Below are 26,337 nucleotides of genomic sequence, written 5' to 3' on the forward strand. Positions count from 1 at the left end.
GGAGTTCACATTGCACAAAATTAAAATTTAGTTTACTGCCCTACATTTTTCAGCTTCCTCAGTGATGGGAGCTGTTTCTAAGGTAGAAGAATTCACACAGAGCCCAAGCTGCTGGCAACCGATCTCTCCCCTTCTTTCTATTTACAGCAGCAGTGAATGCCAATGGCATCTTTAGGTATTGAGGAGCTGAAATCAACAAGAGAGTGTGTAGCAGCTCCTTCCCACTTGAAGGCTGTTTGGTGTTAAAAATACAGCCATGTCCTCTATACTTAGGGAGCCTGGTCTCTCAACCTGATTCTGAAAGCCAAGCTAGAATCACTGCCAAACCTCCCTCCTTACAATCCTCAAAACAAGTCCAGTGGTACATGATTGTTTAAAGTAGCTCACTCTCTTCAAGTTTCTTTTCCTCAATACTATCTTTCTTTTCTCTTATGCTTTATTTTCTCCCTTTTCTTTTTTTTGAATTTACATTGATATCATTTAAACATTTGGCTCTGGGTTCTAAGTTTATTAATTTAATTGTATTCATTCTTTGATCTCCATTTTGCATCTAAATGAAATGGCTAAAGGTGACTTTCGTTTGTTTGTTTTTTGGCAGGGCAATTGGGGTTAAGTGACTTGCCCAAGGTCACACAGCTAGTACATGTGTCAAGTGTCTGAGGCCGGATTTGAACTCAGGTCTTCCTGATTCCAGGGCCAGTGCTCTACTCACTGTGCCAGCTAGCTGCCCCTAGAGGTGACTTTCAAAGAAGAGAAGGCAACTCATTGTAGTAGAAAGAATATTCAACTTTCTGCCATTGCTGCTGGGATGGAAACTTCATAGAAGTTGCAGAGGGACAGATTTGAGGTTTCCTTATCAGGAAAACACTTTCCAACAATTGAAGCAATCCAAAAGTGAAATGCGCTGCTTTGGAAATTAATTGGTTCCCCATTCCTGGAGGTCTTTAAAAGGAGGCAGAATGATTGGTTGTCAAACTTACTGTAGAGTAGTCAGTTATGAGTTGGACTAGGTGACCTCTAAGGTTCCTTCCAACTGTGAGAGTCTCTGATTCTATGACCTTGGACCAGTACCTGATTGTAGGGTTGTGGAATTTTAGAGTTGAAGGGAATAGGGCCTTTGGTTCAGCCCTATGTTTAGTAAATGAAGACCCATTATAGGTCAGTTGGCCTCAGCTTAAACACCTTCCCTTGAAGGAAGAGCATTACTTCACCAGATAAGAATAGGAATAAGGAAAGGGCATGTGATTTCATTGGTATAGGGAACTCCCACATAGGAAAACACCCTCTACTTAATGCAGCTTGGCACCTTCTGTGAAACTTAGGAGTCTTTGGGATTTGCCTGGAGAATCTAAAGGATAAGTGATTTATCCAGGATCACAGAGCCAGAATGTCAGGCTTCATGAAGGAGATGACTTCTAGGCATTTGAACTCATGTTTTCCTGCCTTCAGGGTCAGCTCTATCCCTTTCCACATGATACATCTATAGCAGAAAAGCAAGATTCATGACCATGAAGATGACCGTGAACATAACTGAATGGTTCAGAATCACAAACTATAAGAAATTCTCTAGACAGAAGGTAGAAGAAGTATATATAACATTTATTTAGATATGAGAGAATCCAATCCCAGGACCAATAATTCCAATTCCATATAATAGCAATTATATTCCAAAACCAGTAAGCCCACCTCAATGTAGCAACAAGGAAATCATAACACAGTATTATAGCAAGGAACCAAGTCATCCTGTAAACTTTCTGCTAGGGCCTTCCTGTAAACAATCACTCACAAATCCTAACTCTCCCTTCAGCACTCTCTCCTGTGGCTCTGCTGACTCCAAGTTCCTTGATCTCCACAGCTTTATCTTGTTCAGCACTCTCTGCTCTACAGTTTTTCTCGTTGCTGGCTCTCCCTCAATGTCTGCTGCCTCCATGTCTTCTTGATGTCTGCTTCTGAATCCTGCCGCTCTCAGTTCTGCTGCTCCCAGTTCTGGGCTCTCTTTTTATACAGTCCCTGCCAGCATCCGATTGGCTAGAACTCAGGTCTCTGATTGGCTGAATTCCTGATTGACTAGAACTCAGTGTACATACCACTGGCTCTGGTCTTAGCAGCTCCCCTTAGAGCCGTGAGAGCTTCACGCCCACATCCCGTTGAGCACCTAGTAAATAGGGGCTTTAGGCCTACTTGCAAACAAAGATATAATCAGACTTTCCCACCTAGGCCCACCTGAGGCCTATTGAATGAGTGGGGAAGATCTTTGATCACATTTATGCTACAACATCGTGAGTTAAACCTGTTCCATTCTGTTTTTTCTCCATTTCTGGCTACTCAACTATAAGACCCCAGACATGGACTAGATGAAGGGCATGGCTTTTCTAAAAACTTCTTCCAGCTCCTTCTAACACTTTAATTTTGTGTTCTTCATTGGCTAGAATTTCAACCTCTAGATTTGGGTTATTTGCAAAAACTGAGTGATTTTAATTTTAATAACTTTTCCCCACATATCCATTTTCTTTATTTCTCCATTAACATTTAAAGCATCTGTCCTTTTCACAGTTCTTTATGTCTCCCTGTTTGTCTATCTCCGTCTCTGTTGGAATGTTTGCCTCCCACCCCCACCCCCTGCCGTCTCTTTCTATCTCCTTGTGTCTGACCTATGACCTCTGTCACAGGTAGAGAATGAGAATGAGTATTTTAAAACTCATTTTCCTTTCCTTCCTCTTCTTACAAAACATACATATCTACATCCATACCTTATTTTTTTTTTAATTTGAGAGAATAACTCATTTGGAAGTATACATTCTTGTATGGTTGTTTTGAAAAATAAGCAGTGACCTACATTGTCTTTCGTTGCTGTTATTTCTCAGTAGTACTCCCCCGTAGAAGCCTTCTTTGTAGCAAAGACCAACAGACTTCATTTTGTGTGACAACATGTGCCTCATTCTAGTCCGCCACCTCTCTACTGAGTCATTGTATTGATTAGAATTCTGAGGTCTTTCAGCATTATTTTCTTTTTAATTTGCTTAGTATGAGTACTTATGAGTCTTCTTTAAATCATTTGTGCTAATCACTGCCTGCCCACTCCTTTATTCTCATGCGTTTCAATCTAACCCCTGCCCCTCTATAATGTCTCACACTAAGGCTACACAGCCCTCAAACTGTGACCTCTGTAAGGTACACTGTATAGGCAACAAACTGATTTTCATCTTAAATCTTTTCCTTTTCTACTCCTTCTGTCTTCTGGTTCTCACTGAGACCTATCTCCCTTCTGATGGCACAGCTTTCCTGGCCACTCTTTCTAGCATTGGAAAACTCACTGGCTAAGGTGAGGGTGTTGGAATACTGCTTCCTTCCCAATGCCATTTGTAGGCTTTCCTTCTACTACAATCACTCCTTTATCATCTCCTCCTTTAAGGTTCACTCAATCCGTATTTAGTTTTTATTATTGTGTAGTTGATGAGTCATGTCCAACTCCATTTGGCTTTTTTCTTGACAAAGATATGGGAGTAGTTTACCATTTTCTTCTCCAACTCATTTTATAGATGAGGAAACTAAGGCAAACATCTCTCAGATGTCTGTCGCTATCTTCTAACCCCTGATTCTCATGAAGTGGTGGCTCTTCTTCTTGCCAAGGCTAACCCTTCTACATATGCATATATGTACCCTTCTATCCTGTCTTCTCCAGCAGATTGCGCCTCTATCATGTCTGCTTTTTCATTTATCTCTCCCTGTCCATAGGGTTACTTCTCTCTGACCTATAAATATTCCCATGTTTCCCCCATGTTCAAATAACAAAACAAAACCCTTATTTGGTTGTCCATATTTACTCCCCTTTATAGCTAAATTCATTAAGAAGACCATCTAAAAATCTCTGCCTCCAATTCCTTTCCTCTTACTCTTCTTAGTTTTCTACAATCTGGCTTCCAACATCATTATTCAAGTAAAACTGCTCTCCCCAAAGTTGCTAGTGATCTATTAATTGCCAAATCCAATGGCCTTTTTCAATCTTCATCCTTCTTGACCTGTCTGGAATTTCTGACCCTACTGATTACCCGATTATCCTTGACACTGTCTTCTCTCTAGGATTCTGTGACACTACCTTACACTGGTTCTGTCTCTTTTGCCAGATCTTCATCTAGTTGATGGTGGTGAATGCCCTCCTGAGCTCTGTGCCAGACCTTCTTCACTTCTCCTTCTATACTATTTTGCTGTATAAATTCATCAGCTTTATCAGCTACCATTGAATCAAGTGTCATCTCTATGCCAATGATTCTACATGTCCAAGTCTAACCTCTCTCCCAACTTATACATTTGCATCTCCAACTCTGACCTCTCAAACTGGATGAACATGTCTAAAACAGAACTTAGCCTCTTACCTCCCAAATCCTCCTCTCTTCCAATCTTCTCTATTACTATTGAGGTAACCACAATCTAGGTGTTATCCTCAATGACTCATTCTCACCTCTCATATCTAATATGTTGCCCTCTTGTTGATTTTACATTCTTAATATCTTTCATGTACACCTCTCTATCATCTGATACCATCACTACCTTCTGCAAACCCTCCACACCTCACCCCTGGAATATTGTAATAGCCTGTTGGTTGATCTCCCAGGCAGAAATCTCTCCCCATTACAAACCATCCTTTACTTAGCTATCAAATTAATCTTTTTAAAGTACAGTTCTGATCATATCACTACCACCCCTACTCAATAAACTTCAGTGGCTCCCCGTCACTTCTAGGATTAAATATAAAACCTTCTATTTGTCATTCAAAATCCTTCACAACCCTACCCTTTTCTCTTTTTTTAGGATTCTCACACCTCATTTACCTTCACATACCATGTTATCTAGAGATACCGACCGCCTTGTTATTCCTTGAACACCATATGCCATCTCCCACCTCAGAGTGTTTTCACTGGCTATCCACCATGCCTGGATTTCTCTCCCTCCTCATCTCTGCCTCCAAGCTTTCCTGGCTTCCTTCATTTGAAAGAAGTCCTATCCCCTAAGCTTTTCCTAAGGCCCTTTAAGTGCAGTTTCATGCCTCTTTTGATTATCTCCAATTTATCCAGTCTATATCTTGCTTGTACATAGTTATTTGCATGTTATCTCCCACACCACTCTGTAAGCTCCTTGAGAGCAGGGACTGTTTTTTAGTCTTTCTTTGCATCTCGAGCACTTAGCAGAGTGTGTGGCTTGTAAAAGATCCTTAATAAATACTAGTTGATTTGAGTTTATTATGGTGTTATAATATACCATCACCTTCACATGGCCATGCCACAACGCAGTAAAGTATACTAACTTCAATGCTTTGGCAAATCCATGACCTTGTTAGTGAGGATATTTTCTCTATCAATAAATTCCATACCCACTCAACTTCTGCCTTCTCATCTTTTTTGCAGATCTTCCCTATAGGACGCAGCAACATGATAGGTGATCTTCTAGTCACATTTATTAGGAGAATTCTTCTAGATCAGGGGTTCTTAACCTAGATTTCAGGAGGTTCATAACTTATAATTAGAAACAAGATGACATTTTCATTTTTATTAACCTCTAATTGTTATTCAGCATTTTTCAATTATTTAAAACATTATTCTGAGGAGAGGTCCATAGGCTGTACTGGTATCAAATGGATCCATGAACAAAAAAGGTCAACAATCTCAATCCTACATGATCTCTAAAATCCCTTCTTTTTCTAAATTCCTATATCTTATTGTCCTACAAAAATATGAACCATTTTTCTATATTTTACTGTATGCTGACTTGAATAAATTAACAAATAAAAAAACTTCTTGAACACTTAAAACCTGTCAGGCACTGTGCTAAGTCCTGCAGATACAAATATGGGCAAGAAAGCAAGACCTTCCTTTCCCTTAAGGAACTCAAATTCTAACAAGGAAGACAACACATAGAATTGGAAACTGGAGGAGGGTGGAGAGTTGGTTTGGTGCCGGATAGGCTGATTTGGAAATGGTCAGGAATTGCATGGTGACCTGACTTAGGGTCACCATGCAAAGACAAGGCTTCACCTATCCAATCCTAAGGGCAGAGGCCAACTTTCAAAAGGAGGAAGATGGCTATAGGGGAGCCATGGTTTGGAAATAACTAAACCAAAAAACTAGAGTTATATAACTTGGTTAAAATGTTATTTGACTTTCTCCAAAACAATTTTTTTTAAGACAAATTTACTTTCGTAACAGAACTGGTGAGTCTTAGAAACAGCTCACAAACTCTCTGCCAGCAACAAGAATGGGAGCTTTCAGCATTCATTTACACTTCCTGAGCTTGTGAATTGGCCTCCTCCTGAATTAGACCTGGTTTAAATCCTGGCCTATTCATTCATCCCCGCCTTGGCTTCCTCAGCAATGCAGAGCTAAGTTCTCAAGCCCACAGATGCTTTGTTTGTTTACATGGTGTTGATATATCTCCCAGGATGAATTAAAATATTAATATGTTTTCTTCTCACCACCACCCCCCTTCCCTTTTGTGTTTAGTATTCTTTTTGCAGATGTTAAAGGATTTACCAACCTTTCCACGACCTTGTCAGCACAGGAGCTGGTCAGGATGTTGAATGAACTCTTTGCCAGATTTGATCGACTGGCCCATGTGAGTTGAATTTAATTCCCTCTCCATCTTTAGAAGGAGTATGAGGTTGCATGCTTAATTAGGAAGGAGGAGGATTTTGGTTGCCATCACTGATGGTGTTATCTGTCTGCATTCTGTTCTCTGAGCACTGACAGGAGACTCTCCTATCTTTCTGCTGGATCGATGTTGGTTAGTTAATGACCCTTGTTAGAAGGTTTGCTGTCTAGTTTTTGCCCTTTTATAGGCAGCTGGTTCAGTGACAGTCAGCTCCAGGCAGGGGGCCATCCAGGAGTCATTTCAGTCTGTTCGCCTCCCCCACCATTATTTCCCTGTGCATGTGGCTTACTGCCATCTATACCAAAGGTCAGGGAGGAGGCTTTATTCAGTGATTACTGGGTGCAGTCTCCAAGCCAAATTCTGCCATCTGGCATGAAATTGCATTTTCTCAAGGACATATTTAATCCACTGAACTTTTCTATAACCATGGCTGAGCAATCGTGTACTCTTTTGAGCCTTGTCAGATTTTAAATATCTATTTTGGAGCCCAGAACACTCTAGCTTTATTTTGCAGCTTGTTTGGTTCAAAAAGTAGTCTCAAAGGGTGGTTAATAGAAGGAATCATGACTTTCCCAGTCTCACAAGTAACAAGGTGAGTCATAATTTGAACACAAGTTCTCTGAACCTAGAACCACTGTTGATTCCATTCTGGCATGGATGATCTCATTCTCTTTAGAACTAAAAATCTAGATTCCATGTTGTAAGGTCACAGAAAATACACTGGTACTTTACAACAACACTCTGTGTGTTAGGGTAGAGTGAAACTTAAGAAAATTCCATTCATGACTACATCCAAGGGAATATATCTATTGCAACTTCAATAGTATCTCTTTATGAAACAGTTTTGCCTCTAATGTGGTTGGTTCTATAGGACAGACCCAATGAGCCTTCTAATGCTTCATGGTACATTTTCTCTCACAAAAGTGATTTCTGTTGTCACGGTAAAATGCTTAAGCAAAACCAATCAAACATGTAAAATTTCTCGGTATCTGCCTTATTTAAGAACTAATTTACTTTAATGTCACATTGGAATTCTGACCTAAAGAATCAGAAGGAGCTTCTGTTTTGTGATTCAAGCAGCAGGATAAAGGATAATATACATCATTCCACTTCTTCCTGTTGTTTGCTGGATAAAATGCAAACTCCTTTTTCGGGCATTTAAAGACCTTCACAATTTGGTTCCAACTTAACTTTTCTAATTGGTTTTATGTTGCTTCCCTTCACACTCTACATTCCAGCCAAACTGGTCTACCTGCTGTTGTTCCCTGTACACAGCATTTCCATCTCCCACCTCCACACTTTTGCACAAGATGTTCCTTTATATTTTGGATAGTCTACATCCTCATCTCTACCTCTTGGAATTCCTAGCTCTTTTTAATACACAACTCAGGTTTCACCTTCCCGTAAGACCTTTCTTGATCTCCTCAGTTGCTGATGTTTTCCCATTACCAAAATTACCTTGTATTTTTACATGTTTTTTGCCCAATAGAATGTAATTTATTTGAGAGTAGGAACTGGATTTTTTTTGGTTTGTCTTTATCTGTGTGTCTATATTGCCTGGCACAGTTCCTGACATGTAGTATGCACATAAGAAATTTTTCTGGATTTGAACTAAATTAAATTGCAAATGGATGAGTAGAAGGAACTCGGCAGGTTCCACTCTACTCTTTAAAGTTCCATTGATCCCCTGCAGGGGTGCATTCTGATTCTTCACTAGGCTGGGCCTTAAGAGCTTGAACCTAACCTTCTCCAAAGACTAGGTACTTAATAATTGTTTGTTCATTTGTTTTTATTCTATAGAGGATTCTTAGGTTCTTCAGTTGTTCAGATTCCAGCAGCACAGAACAAATAGTATTGTGCTCTGCACTCAGTAAATCCTTATTTGGGAAAAAAAAAAGGCCTAGTAGATCATTTTATTAATACATTGATGATTAAATAAATCTGTGAGTTCATTGAAGTGGGATTCCCTCCAACTTTGCAAATCAATATACCATTTCATCATGTTCAATATTTGCTGATTAATCACCTACAGAGAGTCTGCTTTCTAGATCTCTTGACATTGAATGGATCCCAAGGAAGCACATGAAGCCCTACACATCTGTTATCCCCTTCTCCTGCAGTCCACTTCCATTTTTGATCAGATGTCTTTGGGACACTTCCCTGATGTAGTTTTTTATTGGTAATATGTTGTAGTCTAACCAATGGCCATGGAGTCACACTCCATTGCCCTTGGGGTAATCCACAACTTTGATTTTGGGGGAATGATGACATCCCATGACTCACATGTAAATATCATCAGAAGATTTTTTTAAATTGGTCTCTGCTTATGGGTCATTAAAGTCAGTGTAGTTTTCCCTCAGTCTATCTTATTCTCAGCTATGTGCTTAGTTCAATATCCTTTTATGGTGTCTGTTCAAAATATATGTATTGCTATACTAACTCTACAGACTGTCCAACCAATCCATGGGTGGGGAACCTGGGGCCTTCAGGCCACATGTGGCCTTCTACGTCCTTGGGTATGGCCTTTTGACTGAATCCAAGTTTTACAGAACAAATCCTTTGACTAAGGGGATTAGTTCTGTGAAGTTTGGATTCAGTCAAAGGGCCTCACTTAAGAAACTAGAGGGCTTTATGTGATCTGGAGGCCATAGGTTCCCCGCCCCTATAATAGGAGTGCTTTGTCTACTTTGGTCTTTTTGCATGAATAGTTAGGCCAAACTGCTTTGAATGATTGTGGAACTCACTTGGAAAGCTTTTTAATATCCTAGGATTTGCTTTAATTAACACAAACTAATACACATTCAAGAATATCTTTTAAAGAAAATACCTTACTATCTCCAAGTATATATATGTGTGTATATATATATATATATAAATATATATATATATATAAATATATATGTGTATATATTTTTATATATATATATATATATATATATATATATATATATCATGTGTGTGTGTGTGTGTGTGTGTGTGTGTGTGTGTGTGTGTATGCATATGTATGCATGTATCAGTCCAGTTCTAAATGACTTGGAACATTTTATCAGTTTTGTTCATCCTAGATACCATTTGAATAAGAGGCTATAATAAGCCCTAGATAGACTATTCTTTTAAACTTTTCATTGATATTTTTTGGGTTAGAGTGGCACAAATTGTAACCCAGATGAATCACTACTGAGTCAGGCATGAGTTTTGGTCATATATTTGATAAAACTGTAAGAGCAATGCTCCTATATGAGAAATATCAAATGGGAACAGAAAGGTCTATATTAATAAAGTAGGAATAGAGAATGAATCTGGTATTTCATTGTTATAGGGAACTCTCAGGTGAGCAAAGTCCCTCTACCAGTATAGGTCAGCACCTTCTCTGTAGTTCTTAGAGATTTGCCTAGAGCACTGAGAGGTAAAGTGACTTGTCCAGGGTCACATGACCAGGAGGCGCCAGAAGTCAGACTTGAGCCCCAAACTTCTTGCTTCTAAGGACAAGTCTATGCCACATAGACTTTTTATTAATAGAATCCTGTGTATGTAAACATTCACTTATGCTTATGTTTCTATACGGTAACATTTTTACTTGCTTGCTTTCTGAATTTATTTTTTTTTTATTTTTTTTTTATTTTTTTTTTTGCTTTCTGAATTTATAAGTCACTTCTCTGTACAAAACTTTACCCTGTAGAGTAGAACTATAAATGTAGATATAATCATTGGAACCTGAAGAGCTATGTACTTATGGACTCCCATATGGATACTCCATGCAATACAAGGATACCCCCTTCTGTTCAATATAGTGTCCAAGCCCACCAAAATATTGTGGTAAAAAGGGGAAAGGCCACCTTAGAAGTGGGGCCCTTTTAAAGGGGCAGAGAATTAACAAGTTTGTGTGCTTTTCTGCCCATAGAAGCTTTGAATTGTGTGTTGTTACGGCTTTGCATAAGAGATATGCCTCCTGGGGAATGGACTTGGTGAGCCAAAGTCAATCATGGATGGTTTTAGATAGGACCGGTTGGCTGCAGGTGTGTGAGTGTGTGTGTGTGTGTGTGTGTGTGTGTGTGTGTTTGTGTATATATGCATATACGCATATGTATGTATTTGTTGTTATTGAGTTGTTTCAGTCATGTTTGACTCTCCATGACTCTATTTGGGGTTTTCTTGGCAAAGATACTGGAATGTTTGCCATTTACTTCTCCAGCTCATTTTATAGATAAAGAACTGAGGCAAGTAAGGTTAAGTGACTTGCCCAGAGACACAAAGCTAATAAGTGACTGAGGGCAGATTTGAACTCAAGTCCTTCTAACTCCAGGGCCAACACTTTATCCGCTGTGCCACCTAATTGCCCTTATGTATATATTCACTTATGTATATACATACATATACACATATGTTTATATGCATATGGGTGTATTATGTGTGTGTGTGTATTAGAGTACTGATGACTAAAAGTAGAAACCAGTATGTGTAATTGGATCCACTGTTATTTCTGTACTAAGGAAATGAACTTCAGTACAAATCCTGGGGGAAGAAAAGACTTAACTACTTTGCACAGCTTGGCAAAAGCAAAGAATACTGTCTGTTTCCTCCAGTACAGGGAAAAGGCCTCTCACTGTCCCAAACTATCCCCTTTCACTTTAAACTCTTTGCTGGGAGGTCATTCACAAGAGTGAGTTGTTCATTAGGCAAGTATACATCTACCTCTCTTAGGCCTTCCTTTACAATGATAATCAGAGGATCAGGGAACAAAACTATCTCTGTTGTTCTTTCAAAAATCTTATATGATTTTTATGTAGTTCCTAAGGTGTCACTAGGGCTATATTTACATATACACCAGAGGCACCTTGTTGTAAAGAGCCTTTAATCTCTTCTTTGCTTCTGTTCTCTGTTGGTGAAGGTGACAAAATATTGATCTACTGAATCAAATATTTTTTAGCCAACAAACAAGAGCCACAGTGGGATTTTATATTTGCTGTACTTTTCAATCAACTGGAATAATCCAAAGAGATCCTCTACCATAGAGCATCACTTGAAAAAGCCTGCCTGTTCCTTTTGATACTTTCATCAAGGATGCCCTAGATACATCTTCTAGTTACCTCATAAGGAGTTCATAGAAATGGAAAAATTGACATATAGTCAGGTAGTTCTTGATCTTTCCTTATTGAAAATTTGATATGCATTTGGCACCTTTTGGTTTGTTTGTTTTTTTAAATAATGTAAGACTCCACTCCCAATGCCCTCAAAATGACATAACCTCTAGGATGAACTGTCTTTATAGATGCTTGGTCCAGTCCAGATATACTTCTCATCTTTATTTTCTTTAGTGCTATTTCTACCATCTCATGGAGCACATCAGGAACCATGTGTAACAACAATGCTGCCAGAAACTTCTGTGGAGGTGTAAGACCAACAACACTAGCACACAGGAGGGCTGCTAGCACAGGTTCTTTGATCTGCTTTTCTAAGGAAAGCAACTTGAAAGGGTTTACAATCTCACTTTAATTAAGCATACATATATCATTCACTTAGTTCAGGGGAAAAAGTCAGCACCCTGAAATTCAGAGCAATTACAAACAGAGAAAATAATGTAAATCAACAGACAGGCTTCTGCCTGACCATAACAATGTATACATAGTTAGCAGAGAGAAAATCGCTAACATCTGGGTTTTCAAAGCCGGGGGTGCTCCCTAATGGTTACCCAGAGTCTCATCTGGCCAAATCATAGGAACAGTCTTCCAATGAGTAAACCGCAAAGCAAAATGCTAACCTCAGAGTATATATATGTACACTTCTTCAGGGTCAGAGGGTATCACAACCATGTGACTCAAACTCATGTGACTTAAGCTTTCTTATGACTTAAGCAGGTCATCAAAGACTCTTGATTCAATCAAAGACTTTTGAATGAAATAAAGGCAAGACTAAATCAAAGGCATTTGATTGCCTTAGTGCTGAGACACACTCCAAAAGAAAAAAAAACAACAAAAAGTCCCATTCTGTTGGCCATTACACCATGATATTATATTTAAATTGTGCTGGTTGCACGTCTCTGTTGATGGAGAAAGCAGTATGTTGTAGATATTTCCATGGACCTTTTCCCTTTTGTGGGCATTTGCTTTCCTTCCAGTTTTATCTTTAAATGTTTTCCAAATGACTTGGATTGTCTTTCACAAAGTGTTCTGTAAATTGGTTTTTACAACACTCTTCTTGACGTTTTAATGATATGACAATACTATTTATTATCTTCCGTCATCCTTCTGCATCATATTTTACTAATTTGCATTCTAAAGCATTTAGTACAATGCCTAGCACGTAGTAAATACTACATAAATATTAGCTATTATTATTATTATTATTCAGTTATGGTCATCTTTGACAGCTCTTTCTCTCCATTTGGCAAGCTAGTCAAGTATTTTCTGGCAAAAGTAGTTTCTTGGCTCTCTTTGGTCTCCTTATTGTGGAAATTCATTTACACTAGTTAAACTTCTTTAAGAAATTGTTGCTACACCATGTTGAGGTATATCTGTTAGCCCATCTCCCAGTTTTCATTATTAACAATTGTTTAAATAGATCTGGTTGGAGTTGAGTTCCATGACTCTTCTTATTTTGGGTGTTTCTTCTACTCTGGCAGAGATTTTGATCTTTGTACTAACAAGCTGAGGGTCTGGCTACACATAGACAGCTATGTTAGAAATGATTTGGGCCTGATCAGCCACAGAATTATAGAACTCTCCTATTGGAAGGGACCTCTGAAATAGTCTAATCTTAACAAGAATGCCTTCTACAACATAAATGAGAGATCATCCAGTCCTTGCTTGAAGATCTGCAGTACAGAAAATTCCATTACTTTCTAAGGCAGCCCTTTCCACTTTGGGATAGCTCTTGGAAATGACCTCATTAATGATCAGCCATGTCCTCTTTGTTAGAATATAATCAATTTTGTGTTTTATGTTGTTCATTGCGCACCATGCCCAGTGTCTTTTGCCTCTCTGATTAAACAATATGTTCACGAAATATCTGTGCAGTCTGCAAGTCATTACTCTCATTTCTCGCTTCTGAAATGTTTTCTGATATATATTTTTGTGGTCATCCCTCCATACCCACCTTTCCATTGAAGTCACCTGGTATTGAAGAATATGTTGATCTAATATGGAGGCTTTTATCAGGTTGTTTCTGGTGATGACTCTTTCTATATATACCTAGGCTGTTTTTCAGAAGCAGAACAAATCTCATTAACAATATTAGTTAAATCATAACTGAACACACAGCACCCCCTAAGAAAAATGACCCTGGTATTGAGTTCATTTTATATAAGAATCACTGGAAGAAACTAGAGATGTTTAGCCTGGACAAGAGTATTTAAGTATGGAGAGAAGGTATAGTAGCTGTTTTCAATATATGAAGGACTATTAGATGGGGCGAAAAGGATTAGATCTGTTCTATTTGGCTCCAGAGAACTGAAGTAGGAGCAACAGGTGGAAGCTCCAAAGAGACTAAAATAATCTTGGTATGAAGATAATTTTCCTGACAGTTAGAGCTATCCCAAAGTGGAAAGGGCTGCCTCAGGAAGTAATGAAATTTTGTGTACTATAGGTCTTCAAGCAAAGACTGGATGATCTCTCATCTATGTTGTAGAAGGGATTCTTATTAAGATTAGAGTATTTCGGAGGTCCCTTCCAATAGGAGAATTCTATAGGTTTGTGGCTGATCAGGACCAAAATATTGAATGAGGATTAAATACCAAGAATTATGCTAGACTGATAGAGGTATTTGTAAAGCATAGATGACATGCTTATTAAATATGTTGATGGCCTAAAGCTAGGTTGCATGCATAATACTTTGGGTGATAGAACTGGGATTCAATAATGCAGATCTGAGGTAGAACAACGTGTGAAAGCTAAGATGAAATTTAACAAGAATAAACACAACATCTGAACTGTTATATTAAAGTTAAAGAAAATCAATTGCAGAAGTACAGCACGATGGGGAAAATACTTCTAAAAAACAGTTCATGCCAAAAATAACACTTGGGTTCTAGCAGACTTGAAGGTTCAATGTGAGTCAACAGTGTGAAATGACAACTAAAAATGTTAAGGCAATCTTGGGTTTCATTAACAGAGGACAGATTTCCAGAGTTAGGAAAGGAGTAAGCCCACTTTACTCCTCCTTGGTCAGACCACATCTGAATTGTATGTCCAGTTCTGGGTATCATATTTTCAAAGAGTAATTGGCATTCAGGAATATCTCCAGAGAAGAATAATAAGGATTTGAAGCAGTGCCATATGAGGCCCAGTTGAAGGAAATGGGGTTATTTGTTCTGCAGATGAGAAGGCTTAGGGTAGACTTGACAGCAGTCTTAAAAGTATTTGAAAAAAAACTGTCATGTGGAAGAGTGACAAGTCTTGTTCTGCTTGAACCCATAGAGCACAAATGTAAGTATTGATGGAAAATGCTACATATTTAGGATTGGTGTAAGGGGAAAAATCCTGTTTAAAACTGGAATGGTCTTTCTCAATGATTTTTTAAAAATGTTACAAGTCATTGAAGCATTCAAATAAATATTCCTTTGTATGCACACTGGCTTTGTAAAAAGTGGTGCTCCAAACTGAATAGCCCTTCAGATGTGGCCAGAAAAATAAAACATAGAGTATGATGAGTACTCTCAGTGATCTGAATGCTACATTTTTATTTATGAGGCTGTAGATGGCAAAATCCTAATGGCAGCTCTTACATACACATACAAATACACACACAAATACATGCACACACACAATACATGCATACACACATACAAACACAATGCAAACACATATATACACATGAACACACACACACACACACAGGTTTATATTGAACTTTTCCACAAATGTGTCAAATACTGCTTGCACCAACCCCTTCATGAAAGTGATTTCAAAGTGGCCAAGGATTCTGATGTTTCCACAAGATATAAAGTATGGACTGAATCCATATGGTCTCCATCGCTTGGCATGTCTTCCTGTTAGAAGTGGTAAGGTGTATCACTACTTTTTTAAGGAATAATGGGAAAAAAAACATAGGCTTGACTTAGAGTCAGGGACCCTGGGTTTAAATCATTGCTCTCACTTGGACCAGTCAACTAAACCTCTCTGAATTTGCACTGTCTCTACTGAAAAGAGGCTCTATGAATAGCTAAGCTCATCTCTATTTACTCAGTGTAGTCAGGAAGCCACAGCCAGGGTGCCATCATAGTAGGAGCTTATGGAAAGAAGCTTTCCCCATCACTTTTTAATGCTTTACATTCTACTTTACAATATTCTGTCCATTGTATAACAAAAGATCTCAACAGATTAGAATATATAGGCTGAAGCTTATATAAAGAAATTGGAAGAAGTATTGAGTCCTGAAATTGGGATTACAAGATCAAATACAGTATCTATAAGATGAGAGTGTTGTGGTTAGAAAACAGCATGTGTGAAATGACCCAGGGAATCTTAGTGGGACTAATTTGTACTCTGTTACTAGTGCAGAATGCCAAAATGCAACTGGGGTGGAAAAGAATGGTAAATACAGAGAAATATGGAAAGAGCTTTATGAAATCGTGTAAAGAGTAAAAAAGCAGAAACAGAGGCATGGAGTACAAAATGACTAGGAGCTGGAGTTAGAAATCAAGTCCATTGACTCCAAAGATTGGAGGTTGTCTTTTTTTTCCTTCCATACCACCTTCTTTGCTTAGAAAATCTCTTAAGAAAAGCTTCTACCTTGATACTATTTCATCTTGCACCTGGAAGAGAACAGCTCTTCTTTTAATGCACTGGCACTTAGGTTTTCATCTAAGTACAGCTCATAGCCAGAAATCAGACATGAAGGGAAATATCTTCTGTGAGTCTCATTTCAAGATTTGCTCTTACTGCAGACAAGAGTCTGCCTCTAGACTAAAATGCATTCCACTTAAACACTGCCACAATATGACTCCCACCCACCTTTCCAGTCTTACTTCCTATTGTTTCCCTTTGCTCTCTATTTTGGTCAAACTGCCTTGCTAGATGTTACCTGTACATGACATCCCATCTCTGTACCTTTGCACAGGTGATTCCCCCAATATGAAATTCAATCCCTCATCATCTTCCCATGGATAATCCTTAATTACCTTCCAAATATAACTCAAGTACATCCTTTTACATTAGGCCTTTCCCAATTGTTCATCTCTTCCCAGCAAGATATCAGTGTTCTTTCCCTCTTATTATTTCTTTATATTAAATAGAGTCCAAGATCTAAACCTGGAAGGGATCCCAGAGACCATCTACTCCAACCTTCTCATTTTACATAGCAGAAAACTGAGCCCTGGAGAGCTTAAGTAACTTTCCCAAGATCACATTCATGATCAGAAGCTTAAACCCAGCTCCTTTGATTCTAAATACAGTGCTATCTTCACCTTGCCATACTGCTTTCTATATACTGATTATTTATTTATCTGGGTGTATAATGAATCTTCCCTCTTGCCCTCTAGAATACAAGGTCCCCTAAGGCATTTTTTTTCTTTGTATCACAGAGTCTAGCACAATTCCTTTAATATAATAGAGCTTTAATAGTGGCATGCTGAATTCAATTGAATATAACCTATTATTTTCCATAAACATAATAACTTAAATCTATATGCTTAGACTACTCAGGATTTTACATGGATTATCTCACTGCAACCTCACAATATTCCTGTGAGTTAAGCATGGCAAGTATTATGATCCCCATTTTGCTGCAGCTTAGGAGTTAGGTGACTTGTTACTCAAGTTTACACAACATGTAGCTGATGAAAAAAAAGACTCAAATTTATTCAAGATATGGAATATAAGTAGATGGCAGGTTGGAATCAATTAATATGTCCCACCCAAGTCTTTCATTTATTTGACTGAAATTCATTAGATGAGGGGTTCCTAACCAGGGGTCTGTGAACTTGAATGGGGAAAAATACTTTATTTTCACTAACCTCTAAATGAAATTTAGTGTTTTCTTCAATTATGAATGTAAGCGACAAACCACAGTAATTTTAGCTGGAATTTGTGACTTTGTCTCCAGTAGAAGTAATGGATTTTTTCATATATTACAATTAATGCAGATTATCTTACAAAATCTCTTAAGCTCATCACTACTTCAAAATTACTGCAGTTATTAGACCCACCACTAGATCACACCTAACCTTACTTATCCTTCTACAGACTATATTTAAATATGATTCGTTTCCTTTGTAATCTTAAGTATTTTATTTTATGCATCTAAATATGTCATTCTGAGGAGTCTCTAGGTTTCACTAGACTGACAAAGGCATTCATGACACAAAAAGGTTAAGAATCCCTATATATTATATATGTGTGTGTGTGTGTGTGTGTGTGTATGTGTATAAATGCACGCATATACATACATATATACACACACCAATTTTGCTTATTCTTATTTTTTACCATCATGGCCAGTTGGATCAGGTCAACTAGGTTTGTGACAAGTTTAATAGAATTTTCTTCAAGAATTAATTAATCTTTTTGACTTTAACTATAGCAGAATGAACATCTGGCCTCATATATAACCTATGTTTTTACCAAAGAATTTTATGACTTTAACAAGTGTGCCATTCTCTTGAATAATAATGCTGATTGGGAAGTGGAATACATCTCAACCTTTACAACCATGTTATATATGTATATATACATACACACACACACACACACACACACACACATATATAACTGCAGAGTGTGTGAAATTTTGTGACTTCTATTTCTTCAGAAATTATCAACCTGAAAATTTTTTCACTTCTTTCCCAGGACACTGAGCTTAACATTGGTACTAGAGATAGATAGATAGATAGATAGATAGATAGACAGACAAGAAGATAGATAATAGAAGGATGATAGATAGACAAGTACATAGATACAGAAATAGATATAGAGATATACACACATATGAAAATAATAGTGAAACAGGCTGATAAGTTCCAGAAGCTGTTCATATGTGCCTCAACTGTTATTGAGATATTATAGGAAAAAAAGCATTTAGTAAAAGAAAATAAAGTTGAAATCATGACTAGAACCATAAAAGTTTGCATTGTATTATGTTTCATAGTTACAAAGTGCTTTAAAACCCATTGTTTCATTTGATACCATATGAATTAGGTAACATCAGAATTATCATCGTGGTACAAGAGAAGAAACCAAGGCCCAGAGCAGTTAAGTGACTTACTTGTGTAAGGTCACCTGGAATGCTCATAGCCAGGTTTTCTAAGTCTCGCACCAGGGCTCTTGGCATCATACCGCTTTCTCTTGAACATAGAGAAAATATACAGAAGCATAGAAAGCATATCATTACATCTTGTGAACCTTCTGGCTGGCAAAGATTTCACAAAGCCCATTGCTTTTAAGAATAAGCAATGTTTATAGCAACTCTCTTTGTGGTGACCTAGAACTAAAAATTGAGCAGATGCACATCAATTGGGGAATGGCTGAATAAGTTATGATATATGATTGTGATGAAATACTCTTAAGTGCTGTCAGAAATGATGAGCTCTATGATCTTGGAAAAACATGGATAGATTAGCATGGAATAATGAAAAGTGAAATGACAACCAAAAGAACATTGTATACAATAACAGCAGTATTGTTTTAAGAACAACTTTGAGTTAGTAAGTCATTTTGAATATTATAAATACCCAAATTAATTACAAAGGACCTATGAAGGAAGACACTATCTTCATCCAGAGAAAGAACTGACACAGAGAAGTATGTATAGAATGCTTTTACATTTATGTGTGTGTGTATCTATATACTTATCTATCTATCTATACTCACACACATATTTGTGCCTAATGGTAGCCATCTCTATGACAGGAGGAAGGAGAAAGAAAGTAAGGTGAAAAAAGAGAAATTTACATGATAACTTTATTACATATTTAAAAGGAATAGCAAGTTGTACATAATGGATTTGCAGTTTCATGTGCAATTATTTTTTTCTATTCTACTATGTTATAGAAATGCTTTATTTCTTAAGTTCAGAATAAAATAAATAAAATTTTAAAAAGAAAATAAAACCTCACTACCAAAAAAAAGCATAGTATACCTGCCACAGCTTTTCTTATGGTGACATCTTCAAGATTAGCTTGGGACTTGCTTATCTGTTTCAAGCTTCGGTTTATTTTATTTTATTCTTAAAGCTTGTTCACCCAGAACTTGTTTCTGAGAATAAATATGAGCTCTCCAGAGCAGTTCCAAAGAAATTGAACATTAATAATTATAGTAATAATAGCTAACATTTACATAGTGCTTACTATGTGCCAGGCACTATGCTGTTTTCCAATTACTATCTCATTTGATGCTTACAACTATCCTGGGAGGTAGGTGATATTATTATCTCATTTTTACAGATGAGGAAACTGAGGCAAACAGATTAAATGACTTTCAAGGGTCACAGAGCTAGTAAGTGTCTGAGGCAAAATCCAGCCTCAGTTAAATCCAGCCTGAGTTAAAATCCAAACTCAGGTCTTCCTAATTTCAGGCCAGGTCACACAGTGGGAGTCGAGATCATAGGAAAGCATTAGAGTTTGACCTATGGAGAAACATCCACCTACACCTTTTTACACCTTATACTAAAAGCCTGGTGTCATTGAACCAATGACACCAGGCTTTTAGTATAAGGTATAAGAAGGTGTAAGTGGATATTCTTTGTGAGGATGTCCCTTTTGAGAATAATAATAACTTATATTTATATAATATATGTATAGAACTGTATCTAGAAATTCTGGCAAAAAGAGCACTTGCTAGAGGGAAAAGACCTCAGGGAAAAAGCCCAGACATTCCCAAAGGCAAAGACCCAGAACCTTGTGAGGCAGCTCCCAGGGGAGGGAGTAGGGTTATGGGTTCATAAATTTAGAACTAGGACTTATGTGGCCACTTAATACTACCCCCAACCCCTTATTTTATGAATGAGGAACTGAGATCCTTGGACCGATGTCTAAAGGCACACAGATAGGAAGAAGCAAAATTTAAACCTGGTCCTATCTAACTCCAGATCCAGTACTCTTTCCACTGGACCCCATTTCAGGGATAACCTGATAAAGAGTTCACTTGGATTATGGACATCTTGGGGTGAGGGATGGAAGCATCTTGCTCATCATCTGGTAATTGACCTGACAAAGTAGTATAAGAATTGTCAGTGCTCTAAATTATAGTCTTGGAACAAAGCCAGATTGCCTAACTCTGGACATAGCTTATGTGTGCATGGATGTGGCACTCTCAGAAGGGGCATGATTTAATCTCAGTGCTTCTAGGACATCTATGATATAGTGTCAAGAGCATTAGTTTTGGCCCCAAAGGATGTGGGGTCAGACCCTGACTGGCACTTACTTAGGGGACTGACCTTGAATAATTCACTTCCTTTCTCTGGGCCTTGGCTTCCAGGAAACAATCATATCTATAATCCATACCTCGTAAGATTGCTCTTAAGACAAGGGGTTTAGTAACCTAGATAACCACCAAGGTTCTTTCCAGCTCAAAAATTAGGATTCTTTGAACTGTAAAGGACCATATCATGGCCAACCTAGCAGCTATTTCCCTAGGGGTGAGAGTTATTAAGGGAGAATATGCTATCTGCCTAATAGTGAATTGTTGCTACCAACAGTTAGAAACACACACACACACACACATGCACACACACATACACAGATACACACACTTTCTCTCTCTCTCTCTCTCTCTCTCACACACACACACACACACACACACACACACACACACACACACACACACACACAGAGATACTGTTTGGTGCTACTGGTGCAAAGCCTTCAATCTTGACCAAGCTGCATTCTGCTAAAGGTAGGTAAGCCCTCAGGTTCCTACTAGTCACAGCTTCAACCCCTAACTATTCACTGTCCCAGAAGCATTTTATTAGACTGAGTCCATGGCCCTGCTGAAATCTCATGTTGATTTACATATCTTCTCAACTCACAAGAAACCCCTTATCTGAACCTATTCATTTACTCATTAAAAAAAGAATCAATATCCATTGACTGCCTTCTATTGCATTAAGTGAGGTATACCTCTAGTGATGATATAGGGCTCCAAAATGTCCATGCCCCTTGACCCACTGCTAGACATAAAGCCCAAAGAGGTTAGAGAAAAAAAGAGCTCATCTGTACCAGAAAATTCATAGCAACCTTTTTTTAAATGGGAGCAGAGGACTAAAAATTATGTAGATGCCCATCATTTTGGGAATGGCTAAATGAATTTTAGTACATGAATGTGGAATATTTTAGTGTTGTGAGGAACAATGGAGATGATTAATTCAGTGAAATATAGGAAAAAAAATTTATGAACTGATTGTGTGTAAGCAGAACCAGGAAAACAATATACTTAAGGACTACAACAATGTAAATTAAAAAAATACAACGAGCACAGTACAACTATACCAAGCAAGCTTGGTCCCCTAGAAATGGGAAAACATAGCTTGTTCCCTTCATTGCAGAAGTAGGGTACTACGGACATGGAACATTGCATAGTACCGCACTCATTGTCATACTTTCTTTATGTATTGGTTAGTTTTACTGACTTGATTTTGTTCTCACTATTATCTTTTCTTACAAGGAAAGGTTCTCTAGGTAGGTTAAGGGAGACAAAAAAGGTTAAGCATTTTTAAATAAAAAATTAAGGAAAAAGATTTTTTAATAACCTATGTGTTATATTATTGAACTTAGTGATAACTGATTTTTCTAAGTGTTTTCCAGTTAGGGAATCCCTTTCTTCAAGAACTGAGTATGGACTAGTGCAACGGCTCTCAAAGTATAGTCTATGAACCCCTAGGGGTCCCAAGACTCTTTCAGGGGGTCCTCAAGTTTGAAATTATTTTTATAATAAAAGATGTTAATTTGCTATTAAAATACTCCTCCTTTTTTCAACTACATATTTGTGTGAGGCAAGATTTTCTCATATGCTTCAATCAAAAGAACATGACACAACAGATTGAATACAGAAGTAGATATGAGAATCAAATTATCTTCTATTAAGCCAGGCATTGAAGAGATTTGCAAAAATAGGTAAAACAATGCCATTCATCTCACTATATTTTTTGCTTTGGAAAATAGACATTTTTTATAAAGATATATAAAACCCATAATTAGTTTATTGTTATTTTGAAGTGAATTAATATTTTAAAATTTACCAATTTTTGTTTCTAATATTGTTCTCCAGTCATCAGACTATGGGCCTTACTGTACATGGGATGTACTGGAATGGTTTGCCATTTCTTTCTCCGGTGGTTTAAGGCAAACAGCGGTTAAATGTCTTCCCTAGGGTTACACAGCTAGTAAGTATCTGAGGTCACATTTGAACTCAGGTCTTCCAGACACCAGGTTTAGCACTCTATCCACTGAGCCACCTAACTGTCTCATCTAATACTATATCTATCCATAGATATAACCCACATAAACAGATGGAGTCCTCCACAATTTTTAAGAATGTAAAGGGGTCCTGAGACCAAAAAATTTGGAAACCTTGGAAAAATGAATAAGATACTGGATTTCAACCCTTTCTCTGCCACTTAGTATCTGTATGACCCTGAGCACAGTTATTTAACTTCTCTGAAACATAGTTATCTGAACTCCACCAATGGGTACAAAAACTCCCTACATCAACTAATTAATTTATAGACAGGTTAGTATAATGACAAGTCTGTATTGGTCATTCACTTGTCTGATTCTTCCAGGACTGATGAGGAAGCTGCAGTACAGGCAAACTAAGCCTGGTTTCACCGACAAGTTAGTAAGAGTAAACCCAATGCCACCCTATATTAAAAGAATAAAATCTTCCTTCTCAACTACCTTATCCTCAATCCTTCCCTAAGCATATCAGAGAACTTTAGCCCCTTTGCTAATTAATTTCTCTTCTTTCTCACTATGTCAAATCCAGGAACATCATTGTCTTCGAATTAAGATATTGGGGGACTGTTACTATTGTGTGTCTGGACTCCCTGAACCTCGTCAGGACCATGCCCACTGCTGTGTTGAAATGGGGCTCAGTATGATCAAGACCATCAGGTAATTTGAACTTTCATCCTGTATGTGACTGGTGTTCTGTTCACTTATTCCTAGGAGACATTTAGTCTTTTTTACTCTTTTTTAGGCTTTGAGATTCTCTTTCATACTCCCTCCCTCCACTCCAATCAAGTCAACTTAACCCTAAATCACTTTAACATCAATGAAGCAAATCACACTGTATTAATTCATGCATGGTTAACACATGGGGTGCCCAGAACATAGAATGATAGAGCTGGGGGTTGGATATCATCTTTACCTTCCCCTGTAAAATGAAGTGCTTGGCCCAGATTGTCTAAATTCTCATCGAGCTCTGAAGTCTTATTTATTGGACCATTTTTTCAGCAGCACCTTGAATGTTATTAATGTGTCTCAAATATTCAGATAAATGTGTTGCCCCTAGAAGAATTTACTACTTCATTCCTTTCTCAGAAATAGTGAATCTTAATCTTTTTTCCCATGAGATCAAATGTACCTAGTTCAATCAGGCATCTGAAGGCTAAGAGCCTGATTCTGAAAGGCTCATTTGGCAGATAATAGCCGATTGCCTCACACAAAGGGATGTATTGAATTCTGCAGCATCTTTAAAGTACCTGAGAAGCTGTATGGACTAGTTGAGAGAGGGCTAGAGTTGGAATCAGGAAGACCTTGGTTCAAATCCTGCTTCTGACATTTACTAGACTTGGAACCAAGCAAATCCCTCTGACGTTTACTGAGAAACAGCTGGGTTGCTGGCTCCCATTGTTAAATGAAGTTTTCAAAACAATGAAATTACAGATTCTTGGCACTTTTCCCCTGAACCTATGATTTTATTGGAATAGGCAACTCAGGAAATTCCCTCTGTTGATACAGTTAGACACCTACTCTTTAACTGATAGTCCTAGAGACTTGCCCTACTTACATTGTACTAAGATATATAAAACTCAGAATCTATAATCCAGAATCTTATAAACAGTCTGATTGGATAAGTAAACATGTATAAGTAAGCTTTGTTACAAAGGGAAGGTAAGTTCCATGCAATGGAAAGGTGTACGCAAAATTGTAAAGAGAGAACATTTTCAGCTGGAAAGGTCAGAGAAGGCTCTATTAGGGAGCAGGCATTTGAGTTTAGCCTGGAAAGAAGCAGCTTTGGGAGCAGCTAGATAGCACAGTGGATAGAGTCCTGGGCCTGAAGTCAAAAAGACATCTTTGTGAATTCAAATCTGGCTCTCATATACTTAGTAGCTATATGAACCTGTTCAAGTCACTTGACCCTGTTCTCCTTAGTTCCTCATCTGTAAAATGAGTTGGAGAGGGAAATGGCAAACCAATCCAGTATGTTTGCTAAGAAAACCTCAAATGGTGTCATGAGGAGTTAGACACAACTGAAATGACTGAACAACTTGAAAAAAGAAAATGATTTGAATAATCAGGAAAATGGACCTGAGTCCATTCTAAGCCTGGATAAAGATGCACCAAAGGCAGAAAGAGCATCAAGGATAGCAAGAAGGCCAATCTGGCAAGGATATGAAGTATATAAAAAGGAGAAGTATTGAAAAGGTAGGTCCAAGCCAAATTACGGAGGGCCATAAATGTTGGGCAAATACATTTATACTTTATTGGATAGGAAATGGGAAGCTGTTGGAGACTATAAAGCAGACTCATAAAATTCCAGAATTGTAGAGACCTTAGAGGTCACAGAGTTCAACCAATTCTAGAAGAGTAATGTATGATCAGACTGATGCCATGGGGAAGTTACTTGGGCAGTAGTGTGAGTGCTATACTAGAAGTGGGGAACCAGTTAAGACACTGTAACCATAGTTTACATGAGAAGAGATGAGGGCCTGAACTAGGCTGGGTGCAATGACTTAACCTTTATGAACCTTAAATTCCTTGTAACCTCTGTATCATCTATTTCACAAAGTTGTTATGAGGATTAAATGAGGTAAAATAACAATTTACAAATGTTAATGCACTATATAAATAAATGTCTATTATGATTATTATGATAAATATTGCTAATAAACAATAGATAGATGGGAAATATATTGATGAGGTAATAATGAAAGGATTTGGTACCTGAATATTAGGGGGCAGAGAATGTTAGAAACAGAGAACAGCCTCTGTCACTGAAAGAATGGTGGTGACATCCTCAGGAACCGAGAAGTCTGTCTGTTACTTGGTCAACATATATCTATAAAACATTTACTATATGCCAGACACCGTCCTAAGTGCTAAGGATACAAAGAAAGCTAGAAATATGTGCTCTGCCCTCAAGAAGCTCACATTTAATGGGTAAGACAATGTTTAAATAATGAGGCACATTTACAATATAAATGTAAGTCCTCTGAGACTTACATTCATCCTCTGGAACTTACTAAGATTGAAAAGAGGCCCTTAGATTTTTAGAAGGAAAATCAGGTAGGGGAGTGAAATCAGTTTTAAGACTGTCTAAAGACCTTTATAAATAGAGGTGCTGGCAGGATGTCCAGATGGATGTGTCCACCAAGTTTTGGAAAATGTAAGAAATCTAAGGCTTCTGAGAATGTAATCTCAGACAGAAGGCATTAGCAGCTGCAGTGGAAAAGGAAGGAATTACTAGGAAATACTTGTATCAGATTATGTGATTTGAACTGAATCTTAAAGAAAGCCAGGGGAAAGTAGGAGTCACAGATGAATAG

The 26,337-nt window shown here is 37.8% G+C and overlaps 1 protein-coding gene across 1 annotated transcript in view; it reads left to right on the plus strand.

The window, feature by feature from the left end:
• The window catches only part of ADCY8 (adenylate cyclase 8), a 401,436-nt gene that overhangs the window by 153,708 nt on the left and 221,391 nt on the right, over positions 1-26,337 (plus strand). Inside the window, exons 4-5 of the mRNA XM_036765122.1 lie at positions 6,495-6,606; positions 23,553-23,680. Coding sequence (XP_036621017.1) covers positions 6,495-6,606; positions 23,553-23,680 — 240 coding nt within the window. The remainder of the gene's footprint in view (positions 1-6,494; positions 6,607-23,552; positions 23,681-26,337) is intronic.

Source organism: Trichosurus vulpecula, chromosome 1 (genome assembly GCF_011100635.1).
Source record: "Trichosurus vulpecula isolate mTriVul1 chromosome 1, mTriVul1.pri, whole genome shotgun sequence".
Lineage (NCBI taxonomy): Eukaryota > Metazoa > Chordata > Mammalia > Diprotodontia > Phalangeridae > Trichosurus > Trichosurus vulpecula.